At 38.2% G+C, this 13,171-nt stretch overlaps 1 protein-coding gene across 1 annotated transcript in view; it reads left to right on the top strand.

Moving 5' to 3' along the window:
* The window catches only part of NCAM2 (neural cell adhesion molecule 2), a 2,742,482-nt gene extending 2,730,101 nt beyond the window's left edge, over window positions 1-12,381 (top strand). The window contains exon 18 of the mRNA XM_044072021.1: window positions 10,316-12,381. Coding sequence (XP_043927956.1) covers window positions 10,316-10,427 — 112 coding nt within the window. The 3' untranslated portion in view covers window positions 10,428-12,381. The remainder of the gene's footprint in view (window positions 1-10,315) is intronic.
* Window positions 12,382-13,171: the final 790 nt, after the last annotated feature.

The following is a 13,171-nucleotide window of genomic DNA, read 5'->3' as shown; positions in this document are numbered from 1 at the left end:
ACAAGGAATACTATAAATAAATGGCTACAGAGCATGGCACACAATGTTTAGAGTTTCTGGTTTTGAAATCTGTAACAGAAGATGATGGAAGAAGCATCGTATTTGCCAAATTAATTCTGGGCTGCCCTTCTAGTGGTATATAGGCTTATATTATATGCCTTTGTTTTAAACTGCAATAACCCTAACCCGTAATATGAGAAATGGCAAGTACGTTTAGTATCATACTGTTTTCTATTACTTTGGCATAATCGGTGTCTACAAGATATAATTATATATACACATCTTTATTACAGGCACTATACTATCATGGAAGTGCTTGACATGTTAGAAGAATAATATTTTTTTCAGTGCAGGTATATACATTGAGCCACTGGACAATGGAAATGAATCAGAAGAAGACAGCATGGATGAAGAGAGGTCTGGGAGCATCAACAATCTCAGTGGCAGGCAACTCAGTGCCCATGGACATGCTGTAATTACACAGAATGGACAGACATTTTATGTGGGTGATACAGTGGATAGCAATGAAGAATATTTGCCTGCTGCTGAAAAGGAAGAAAATTCTAAAAATCAATGACAAATAGAGGAAGGTGAGAGTTCCACGATGTTGCAGCCAAGAGCAAGATGTGAGTCAGAAAGCAAAACCAAACGTACCAAGGAAAAACTCAAAGGATCCAGTCATGACAATGGAAGGGAAAAAACTAAGCTCACTACCAGCAGACAGTGCAAAAGAACTGTTTCCGTACATTGTGATAAGGGACCAAAAATAAGAAACACATGACAGAGAAAGTCTTGATGAACCATGAAAGATTTCTCTTCCTCATCTGAAGAAGAAACAATCACGGAAGCATCTGAGGGACAAACATACTAGGTGAGAAAAGACCTGAAACCTGATTTTCCAAATTTTGATTTAGGAAACCAACTGTTCCCAAGAGATGTTGATCCAGTTTCCCTTTTTGTGTTATACTTCAATGAAGAGATATGCAATTACTTGGTGGAGATGATAACCCTTTATGGACAAACAGTAAAGGGTGATCACAGTTTTGAATGAGACCTGGGTGAATTATCCTGTTTTCTGGCTATCTTGCATCTTTCTGGATATCTGGATTTGCCACGCTGGCATATGATGTGGGACACTGACACAGAAACTTTAATTCCAGCTGTTGAAAACTCTATGAGGCTTAATTGCTTTGAAATGATGAAGTCATATTTTCCTTGTGCTGACAACACCAAACTGAATCTCAGAGACAAACTTGCAAAGTTGTGCCAGCTTATGACTATGTTGAATGATTGTTACAGGAAATATGCTATTCTAGAGCAACATCTGTCAAGTGATGAAAGCATGGCTCCATATTTCAGGAGACATGGGGTCAAGCATGGGGCCAAGCAGTTCCTAACAGAAAATCTGATATGATTTGGGTATAAACATCGGTGCCTCTGTGACAGAGTGGGATATTTCATCCAATTTGAGCCATGTCAGGGTGCCTCAGTGCATCCTGAGAATCTGGAACTTGGACTAGGTGCATCAGTTGTACTGAAGCTAGTTTTTGTTTAACCAGCAAATGCACCTTTCCAGTTATATGCTGACAGGTTATTCAGCTCTCTAAAGTTACTGAGGTGACTTTCTTCCATGGGCTATGGCTGCACTGGAACTGTAATGACTAATAGGACAGAGAATTGTCCAATCGTGCAGAAGAAGAGTTTCAAGGAACAAGGAGAATATGAATTCCTGTTAGAAATTCCAATTTCTTGGTAGAAGCTTGACATGATAATTAACTTGTCACAGTTATTACCAGCATTGACCCTGTTCAAAGATTCATAGGTTCATAGGTGTGTACTAGGCTCATGGCCTTGGGGCCTTTACAAGCCTAGCCATAGGATTACCCTGGCATTGTGCAACCTGACTTTAGTTCCCAGTGCCTCTGTCGAGTAGAGCCACTGGAGTGATCCCTGTGGTGAATTTTCTTGCTTGACATGTATGGGAAGTCTATTCTATAGCATAGGCAATTTCTGGGTTATGAACCTGTCCCTACAGTACGTTTTGTTGATTGTGGTAATGAGGTTGAGGTCTCTGGAGTGTGTGATATGGAGGGAGTGGGATTTCTTTAGATGTAGCATTTCTAACAGAGCTGGGTTAGACATGGCTTTGTAAGTCAAGCAGAGATCACCTCTAAGTAGATGTTATGAGACAGAGAATAGTTGGAGTTTTTTGAGTCTGTCTATATAGGACAAGTGTTTAAGGCCTAGGATCCTCTTTGTGAGGTAATTTTGTGGCCTCTCCATTTGTTACAGGTGTCTAGTGAGCTACATACCAAATGAGGCATTGCACTCGATGATTGGAGTAATGCAGGAAGAGCTGAGGGAGACAATGACATCTATCTTCCTGGATTCAAAACCCTTAATAATGAGATGTGCCACATAGAAGGACTTTCTGACCACAGTGGCAATGTACTAATCAAAAGAGAGGTTGCTCTCAACCTGTGTTCCCAGATCTCTCATAATGCCTTTTGTGTTCAATGGATTACTATTAATGTAGTAATTCATGGGAACTGTGTTTTTCCCAAAGGGGTGATGACATATTTTTTAGCAATGAGCTTAAGCCAGTGATTTGGACACCAGTCGTTGGTCTCAGTGAGGCCATTCTGTAGGATGTCAGCATCACTTGGGGACTTAATAATAACTCCCAACTTGCAATCATCTGTGAATTTTGTCAGTCAGAGTCCCTGTATGTTGGCCTAGACTTCAGAGAAGTAGATACCAAACAGGAGAGGACCCAGGACTGAACTCTGGGACTGCACTCGTGACTAGTCGGCAGTCTGACTTGGAGTCAGCTACTTTAACACTGTGGGTTCTATCTGTAAGCCAGTTTGCAACCCAACTAGTGATATAGGGGGGCCTAGCTTAGTGAGTTTTTCTATTATTCCTGAGTGGGGAATGGCATCAAAGGCCTTATCCAGATCAAGGTAGGCTGTATGAACAACCTTGCCTTCATCCACAGATCTGGTAACTGACTCAAAGAAGTTGACCAATTTGAGCAGGCATGATTTACCTTTCATAAAACGAAACTGTGTGGGATCCAGAGTTTGGAGATTCCCTTTATCCTTGTTTATTAGGTCCATGACGATGTGTTCCATACCTTTGCATATCAGACTAGTCAGGCTAATGGGATGACAGTTCTCAGGGTCTGTAGTCGCTCCTCCTTTTTGGAGAAGGATGACTGTAAGTAGTCCGCCTTTCAGTAGGGACAAAGCCTGAGGTGAGGCTGTGACTGAGCAGGGCACACAGATGAGGTGCCAGTTCACTCTGTAGTTTATGTAGAACACATCCAGAGATACTGTTAGGTCCCATAGAAGCTATATTCTTGGCCTTGGACAGTGCTATTTTAATCTGTGCAACAGTAATACTGGGTGCCTGGTAATCTACTGGTATTGTGATTGGCCCTTTGGGGGGGGGGGATAAAGTTGGCACTGAATCTGTCGGCCAGTATATTGGCAATATCTGTTGGCTCGGTATAGCAGGTACCATTGTGCATTAGCTCAGAGCAAATCTAGGTGTTGCTGTGGAGATTCTTTACATAACTATAGAAGGCTTTGTGGTTGTCTTTACTATCTGCTGCAATGCTGTTTTCATAGCTAACTTTAGAGGATTTGATGAGGGATCTCAACTTTTTGTTGAGGATGATAAGGGAGTTTTTCCAGTCTTGGGACTTCACCTTATTCCACATCAGTTTCCTACTTCTGTCGTAGAGTTTGGTTATGGCAGGGGCCACCAGATTGGCTTCCTTTTTTGGAGGAGAGCATCTTGGTTCTATTGGGTATGGCAAGATCCATGCATTTGTGTATGTGTTCGTACAGTGCATTGGTGTATGATTCGGCAGTCATGCAACTATTCTCCATTTGCATTGGTGCCGTGAAGTTAGCCACCTCTGTTTTTAGGAGCCCAATGTTAGCTTTGGAGAAGTTTTTCATGGTGGTTACCTCTGCGGGGTGGGGATGTGGATTTCCAAGGTAATTAGTTTGTGGTTGGATCTAACCAGGGAGGAGTTGACTACTGGTGTACAGCAATGGCTGCCCATATTAGGAATGACCAGGTTAAGGATGTTGCTACCTCTAGTGGGGGTAAGAATGAGCTGGTCCAGGGCACTGGAATTAATGAATTCCAAGAAACGTTGGGCAAGTGTATTGGTACATGAGTAGTTTTCCCAGTTAATGCAGGGATAGTTGAAGTCACCCAGTATAAGAATGTTAGGTTGGACCCTAATATTCTCCAGAGTGTTTAGGAACATGGAGTGTGAGTCTTGGGACATGGTTGGGGACCTATAACAGGCTTCGACCTGAATCACTGTCTTACCCAATGTTAGCTGCACCTGAAGTATCTCTGATGCATTATTTTGGTCTACCAGTCTGGAGGTGTGTGCATCCTTTATGAATATGGAAATACCACCACCTTTGGAGCTTCGGTCCAAGTTCTGTGGCCGAAAGGTGTGGAATGAGTTATAGCCTGGTAGTGCAAGGGTGCTTTCTGCTGCCTTGAACCAGGTCTCTGTTACAGCACAAATGTTGATATTCTCTATTTTAAGGAGTGCTTTGAGCAAGTGCATTTTGAGATTTAGGCTTCTAGCGTTGAGCAGCATGACCCTCAGTCTGCATTTGATTTTAGCTGTTATGGTGGTGATTTGGGCTTTGGAACACAGCTTAAAAAGGCACTATAGGGGTGGCAAGAGCCTTGGCCAGTATCCAGAAGCCCAGGGGTGACAGATGCAGGCCATCTCTGGCAAAGCATCGATGTCTGTCAATCATATCATCCCAGGCAGACAGATACTGGATCCCCTTAGAATGACACCAGAAACTTAGCCAACTGTTGAAATCAATAATTTTCTGCGTGTACTCCGGTATCATTCTGGGTGATGGTAGGATGCTGCTCAGGGCTAGGATCATATCTGTCTGGGTTACATAATCCAAGAGCTCCTCCTTGTCTCTTTTCATGCAGTCCAGGGAGGTATGTCTCAGGTCCTTCACATCAACATGTACAATGACAGAGTCATATTTGTACCTGTTGTTGAGGGACATCAGTGCATGCTTTATGTGGCAGATCCTGGCACCTGACAGGCAGCTGACTGTTACTTTCTCCTTTTTCAACCTAGTGAGTGGGACATTAGTGTGCCTCACTATGGAGTCACCTATGACAAATGTGTTGGGCATGCTGTCTTGCTTTAGCGGCTTTGGTTGAGTGGCACACTGTTTAGGAGAATTATGTGTCATCTGATTAGTGTTGTGTTGTGGTTGAGTGCGTTTCTGCCTTGGAGGTCTCTGCTGTTTGGGTAGATTTTTATTGAGAGCCTCCGTGAAGGTGGGTGTGTAGTTTGTGTTTTTATGTGAATGCAGTGCTGGTGTGTGTTCTGGAGGGCTATGTGTTCCATGTGGTTTGGTGCAATTTTTGACCTTCTCCTCTTGACCAGCTATTCCAGTCTTGGCTGGAGAGTGTGTGACTTCCAATTTGCATATATAACTGCATCTCTAGCAACACTGGCTGTTGGGAGGTAAGAGGGGAGGGTTGTCGGTGTACATGAGGCAGTTGCTACATTGCCGCAGGATGCCCAAGTTCACCAAGTTAATAGGAGAAAGCACAGGGAACTGACCTTTAGACATGCCTGGAGGGGTGGACATTAATAAGTACTGGAGCTGTTTCCTTGTAGAACATTTAGTGCTGGTAGCACTTTTGTGTGCTAAAATAATTGCTACAAGAAGTCAGTTAAAGTGCTAAACGAATAAGCTAGTAAAGGTGCAGGAGAGGAGAGAACTAGCAGATCTAAGGGAAAAATTGAAGTGCAGACATTGGCACTGCTCAGAAGCTTGCAAACAGTCCTAGATACAGCAAGTCTGTATCTGTACTAGACTAGTTACAAGAAAGGCAGGAATAAAGTCCAAACATGGGCTTTTAAACCAGAAAGTTGAAAGAGATGGAAAAACTGCCCAGATGGCCAATAAACTACAATTTCTGGGCCAGAAACCACTCCTCTTGTGGCAGATAGGCTACCTAGTACTTACCACTCCCACTGATAAGCTAGGAGGCTTCTCTCCAACACAGAAAGGCTTGGGGGTCTCAAAAGCTTACAAACAATCCTTTATTCAGCAAGTCCGTATCTGGATTAGACTAGTTACAGGAAAGCTGGGAAACAAGCCCAAATGTGGGCTCTTAAATCAGAAACTTGAAAAAGATGGAAAAACTGCCCAAACAGCCAATAAACTACAATTTCTCAGGCCATAAACCACTTCTCTTGTGGTAGATAGGCTATCTAGTCCTTACCACTCCCACTGATAAGCTAGAAGGCTTCCCTCAAACACAGAAAGGCTTTGGGGGGCTCAGAAGCTTACAAACAGTCTTGGATACAGCAAATCTGTATCTGGATTAGACTAGTTACAGGAAAACTGGGAAGCAAGCTCAAACGCAGGCTTTTAAACCAGAAAAGTTGAGAGAGAGAGATGGAAAAAAAACTGCCCAAACGGCCATTAACTACAATTTCTGGACCACAAACCACTCCTTTTGTGGTAGATAGGCTACCTAGTGGTTACCGCTCCCACTAATAAGCTAGAAGCCTTCCTTCCAGCACATAAAGGTTTGGGGGGGGGGTTCAGAAGCTTACAAACAGTCCTAGATACAGCAAATCTGTATCTGAACTAGACTAGTTACAGGAAAGGCAGGAGACAAGCTTAGGTTTTTTTTTTACAGAAAAGGAGCTAAAACAGCACTAAAAACATTCAAGTGCAGTGCAAGCTAGCGTTGCTGGATTAGAGCAAATACAGTTTAAATAAATGCAATTTATTCAAACTGTATTCTGAACTAAATTCAATTATTGTTTTGTTCATCTCTGGACAGTTGTTGAACCAGTTGTGTCTGTCCAATAATGGATCTTTGCCCAAAAATGCAAAATGGCTATTCTTCAACCTAACACTGTAAAGAAGTACAACTTGTGCATGGAAGGTGTTGATAGAATGGATCAGAACATTGACAATTATAGAGTTGGAGTAAGGTAAATGACGTGGTGTTTTCCTTTTCAGCCTTGAGACTAGTCTGTATAATGCCTGGCAGCTGTATCGAATGTTAAAAACATCTGATGCTGAAACTCTGGATTATCTTAGCTACAGAAGGATGGTTGTCTCTATATATTTACAGAAGTATGGCACTGAGGCTTCCAGAAGTGGAAGACCAAAAAAGCTTGAATGAGTTTACCAGTAGAGTGCTCCAACAAGTTAGAAATTATGGCATAAAGCATTGGATAATTCCTGCAGAAAAGCAAAATAGATCTGCAGCCTGTAAGAAGAACACAACAAAAATGTGTGTCAAGTGCAGGGTTAATCTGCATGAAGCATGTTTCAGAGACTTTCACATGAAATAAACTGATAAAATGTACATTAATCTTTCTGACCGTAGTTTTCTTCATATTCCAAATTCATGTACCCATTCATGCTCATTGTTCCAATTTTGGAACATAACATTTTACAAACATTTCATGTACTTTTTGTAATAAATCATCAAAATGACTATTCAGGTGTTCATTTTTACCTGATTTAGAACAGGTTTAATGAAACTTTACAGGTGGAAAAATTGGGGGCAAAAACGGGCTTTAGAAAGGCTCTAAATTATTTAGCTGTTCTTTAGTGCAAACACAGAAAGGGCTATTGAATTCCAGAACTGGATATGCATAAGACATAAATATACATATCATCCAGACTGCATCCCTTGTAGATATTTTTGAGTACCAATGTTATTTGCTTCATAACACATTTAATTACAATATCTAAATGTTTGGAAAAGGAAAATGCACCTGTTATCATAAATGTCAAATCTTTGCATTATGATACCAATCCTAAAATATAGCATAGTAGTCAATTTACCAACAAACACAAATTTACATTTGTCTGTGAAAAAAGTAATACCAATTTGAGATGTCCTGCAGCAAACATCACCAAGGTAATTATTTATTTTGTCAAAGTCCATTTTATTAAACACAACTTTTCATTTGTCTACATATTTCTTTAACTAACTTGACTTTTTTTTTGCTATATTAGTAAAGACCAGATTAAATAACATAAGGCCATGCACTGATCCCTGTGGAACAATACAATGAAGTTAGAAAGTTAGGTCCCATGCTGTTGCTTGTAGGTTTTTGCTTCCTACTGTTTGTTGTCAGCTCCACTATGTTACATATAGTATTTATTTCTAGTGAACTGAATACCTCACTGTCTGGACTGCTTAAAGAGCAAAATTTATACTTTTATCTCTGATCTATTCACTACTCATAGAGGAAAAAATAGGCATTCTCAGTAAAACTTGTTTTTGTTCTCTAAGATATTATTGGAGTTGTCGGCGATGGTTACCAAGGAGATGATTTCACACTGACTCATATGTAATAAAATTAGACTATCAAGACCATATATTCTTGGCAAAGGCTCTTTATTCCCTAAAAGATTTACATAAGGAAACGGAAAATATGTGTGAAAAGACTGCTGTGGTGTATGTAATTAGGACCATCACTTTTGGTGGTAATTGTTTGCTTATTTTTTTTTTTTTTATTTTCATTTTGTCTATCTACTTTTGTTTATTCTCTTTTTATTAATAGTTATGCTACATCTATTTTATTAGTATTTTTTCCTCATTTCTTAGTCATTATTTTACTCTAAACAGGTAGTGTTTTATTTTCTTTTTTTTTTAAATTAAGTATTTTAAATCTGTGGGTCTTGGGATTTTGTGAAATTCAAGTAGAATGTTAATTGGTGGCTGCCATATAATGAAATGTGAATTTAGATGTTAAAGAAGCAACTGCCAAGTATTCCAACATGTTTGTAAAGGCAGGACATTTCATTTTGAAAACAGAAACAAATATGTATTTTGTTGCCTGACTGAATGCAGATTTATTGCCTTTAAAGTTTAAGCAGCAAATCCCAAATCCACACTCCTAAAGAAACATCTTGATAGTGTCAGAATGTGACAGGAAAGCAGGTAGCTGATTTTTTCATTAAGTCAGGTAGACAGTGTTGTGAGTGGCTGGAGGTTTAAATCATATAAATAAGTAAATAGTTGATTTAAATAATATATTTTGGGAGAGGAACCTTAGGAAATAATGGATAAGTGTACAGAGATTAGCAATACACACAGAGTAGATAACAAAGAAGAGTGGCAGAGATGCATAGGTTCATCCCTGAAAACAATCCCTTTGTACATTCCATTATCCAACAGATTAACTCAAAAGAATGTTACGATGCCCAAAATAAGAAAGCACTCCTTTTTCAATCATGGATGACAGAGGTCCTCATTTTTCTCTGGGCAGCAGGTCTATCTTCTGCACCCAAACTTTAAGCTTATTCAGTCTGATGTTGATGCAAATTTAGGAAATGTAAGTCCATGATAGCAGCAGCCCTAAGTAAAAAAAAAAAACTACACCTGAATCATTCTGAAGGGTGATGCACAAGTGTTAAAAAAATCCGATTTCTATACACAAACAGATATATACTCAGTAATGCCCTTATGTACCTGTGTCCACACAATCAAATGCATGTGCAAATGTATGTGTGCTTGTGCATGTGTAGGGGGCACTTTACAGGCAAGAGATATTTTCTGTACATTCCCTACCTTTTAGAAGAATAAAAATCAATAGTGTGCATTATGCTCAGTTGCTTTTAATGTTGCAGTTCAAAAAAAAAAAAAAGATCTACCATCCTGTTACCTGTTGCATAGTATATTTTCTGATAAATCATTTTAATCCCAACAGAAACAATTGCTTTTAATTAAAATAATGCAATTGTAAAAAAGGAACTAGGATAGACTTCATGTTTCTTTGTAAGTACTGGAATTTATGAAAATCCTAAAATATGACTCCAGGTATAAGGATTTCGGGGGGGGGATGTCATCCCTATCAATTATTTAAAGGGCAACACATATTATTATTTGAGGCCTAAAACTGTTGTGTTACAATCCAGATTATATTTTGATAAAAAAAATCTTTTTCAAATCCTTTTACAGCTCATTTATTTCTGGGCACTCATTTTTGTGATTTATGCCTCAATAAGTATGTGAGAAAATGTAAACATGTTTCAAATGTAAAACACATTCGAAGCTTACAAAGAAATGACCGCCTCTTTATTGGATGATGGTATATTATGTCACTTATACTTCTTTAATCCTAACCTCACCAAACAACTGCGTGTATAATCAAAAGCTTTGATTTCACTGTATCTTCCTTCATTTTTCGATATGGTAGACACATACATTAGGCATGCAGTACTCGATAAACATGTTTTCTTTTTTTTTCTTTTAGAAAATTCCCTCTAAAAGAAGAAAACGGCAAGGATATATTACGTCCAGAAAATATTGAAATTCAACTTTCCAATGATATCATTCAGAAGACTGAAGATGACAGCAAAGCATAGTGGAAATACAAATATTGCCTTTTAGTACAATACTACTGAAAAAAGAACGTGTCAGAACGTTGATGCTAAGAATAATTTCTTCATTACTAGTTGGACAATGGAATCTTTGTGAAAACTAGTGCTGGTACAAGATTATTGAGTTTAAAAGTGCAATGAGTGGCTCTTAAAACATCAGGCCTCATGAACTTTGAGACTCAGTTCTTTTTCAACAGACATGAAATCTGGCGTCAGATAATCAACATTTGTACCGGTTCAAAAATTGCTGAACTATTCAGACCTGTGTGAACCTCAACATCTCAAACCGATATTCATGCCCTGATGTTCTAAAGTTCATTTCAGAATTTATTATCCAAAAATATTTTAATTTTTTTTCATTTTTTTTTTATTTCTCAGGCTTGTCTCTGATTGCTACTTGCTTTGAAACCTAAGATGTTTGTGGATCTCTAAATTTGTTATGGCTATTGTTCATTTCTTTAACAGATCTAAGCAGGACACATATTTATATAACAGGATGTAGACAACATGTAATATATTTGAAGAGATAGAATGATTCCATTGTGTATGCATGTCATAGCAGTGTTCTGAGGTCAGAGGATACAGAATCAGAGTACTGTGTCATTCAAGTCATGTGTACATTGTATAACTGTAATACACCATCCAGGATTATGGCAGTCTACAAAAAGAAGCCAGTTATGTCTAAGGGTGAAATCTTTTTTTCTTTTTAAGCAAAACAGAAATGGACATTATTTTAAAAGAGCAACTTTAAGTTCTTCATATTCATAAGTTTATTTAGAGTTTACTTACTTCTAAAATTTAGTCACTTGTAATTACTGAGGGTATCTAAGCCAGTAATAATTTCTAGAAAAGGTTTGAAAATAAACATTTATTGAAACTACAGTATAAACGTACCATGCAGATTTCATTTAATTTATCTTGTATCTCAGAATGTATTGACCATAATGAATTACTGACAACACAACACAGAATTTTGGAAGTAACTGTTTCAGTAGTGCAGGCTGTAAAATTTGAAAATGTGAGGCTGCCTGATTGTGGTTCAGTTGTTCAAAGCTTAATTCTTCAAACCTTAAAAAAATCGAATACTCAAGAATGTAATGTCCCCAAAAATTGAAACTATTTTACACAATAAGAGATCAATTATTCTTCTGCAAGGTCATAATTACAAATCCACTGTGAGCTTATCTATGTGGAGACAGCTTCATGCATTTACCCTGACAGTTAAAGGCATTATACCTTACATCAGCACAGCTCAAACAAGCACTGTTTTTTCTTAAACAGCAAGTCTTGAAGTGTTCATAATAAATCATATAGTGGACTGGTCAAAGAATCATGTATTGGGCAAATGACCACCTTTCGGGCTACTGAAATAAAGATCTCTCACATCTGCTATACTGAAGCATTACCAAAGACTTAGACATTTCTTATCAGTATTTAATACATCAGTGTCTACATTTCCCTGTGCTTGTAAAATTGGAAAAATGGCAGTAGATGTTTAATTTGATGGCACTGGATTATGCAGATGAAAAAGAAATGCAGCCCAGGAATCATTAAATCAGAAGAAGAAATGTAAACAGCCAGATATATTCTTCAATTTTTACTTCTGGGGGTGGGGGGGTGGGGTGGCTAGAATTTGATGTGGTGATAGACAATATGCCTTGAGATTAATTAATATGATTATTCTAGTTAGCGTATGGGTAAGTCAATACGTGCCATTTGTTGTGTTCTGTGTAGAGTGGGCCATAGACATGGGCATTGGCACTATCCTTGGCATTAACTATAAATGAACACTTACAGTAATCAAAAGATATAGCATGCTTGTGTTGGGTATTTCAGCCAGTCACAGCAGAATACGTATTGTTCTTTTTCCTGGCTATTTAATAAGTCACTGTCAACATTTTTAGTAAAAGAACATTTTAATAAAATTTGCTTTACGACATCCGCTTCTCTGCAAAACTTTATATGTTTATTCCTGTACATCATTCTTTTTGGTTCAAATAATATACTTCAGAAGGAAAAGCATAAATATTATATCTTTCATATCATACAATTCTTTTCTGAAGCATTCGTGACAATTGTAATGGCAAATTTTATCCAGTTTCATTTTTTTTTTGCTAAGTGTAACTTAGGTTCTAGAGTAATCATATGATAAGTTTATGAGATTAAAAAATTGCTGCAAATACATTTTGCGTGGTAACAGAAGAATATAATTATGTTTTTCTCTTAATTAAAAAAGAATCCTCTGCTCCCAGGTGCATGAACTTATTATGAATAATAATATGAAATTTAACACGAGATATTTTGACATTTCTGATGGCTGACTGTACATTTGTCAGATTTATGAAGGCACACAGAGCAGTGAGATATATCTTCAGAAGCTTCATTATCATACGTTGACAGTTGCTGCTCTTTGAGTCAGATTTTTTTTTTGTCCAAGTAAAGTCAGTTGGTTTTACTCACTCAGACCTCACAGTTTGAGTTAATGCATTTGAGACAGTGATCTTGCATAATTAAGTGTGGGTATATCAGGATGTAGCCATGGCTGGCAAGGTTTGATCATGAGAGTGAAGCCCGAGTGATTAAATAAAGCCAACAGTAAGTAAATCCTGATATACAAAACACACTTCCAGGTTATTGCTATTGTATAATGACATTATTGCTTACCTTTCTTAATGTTTTTGTATAATAGCACTGTAGTGTTCCTCTGTCGTCTTACATCCCCATGTTTG

This window comes from Protopterus annectens, chromosome 5.part0 (assembly GCF_019279795.1).
Source record: "Protopterus annectens isolate FY-2018-M chromosome 5.part0, PAN1.0, whole genome shotgun sequence".
Taxonomy (NCBI): domain Eukaryota; kingdom Metazoa; phylum Chordata; order Ceratodontiformes; family Protopteridae; genus Protopterus; species Protopterus annectens.
Note: the sequence above shows the minus strand (reverse complement) of the source record. Positions and strands in the feature narration are given on the sequence as shown.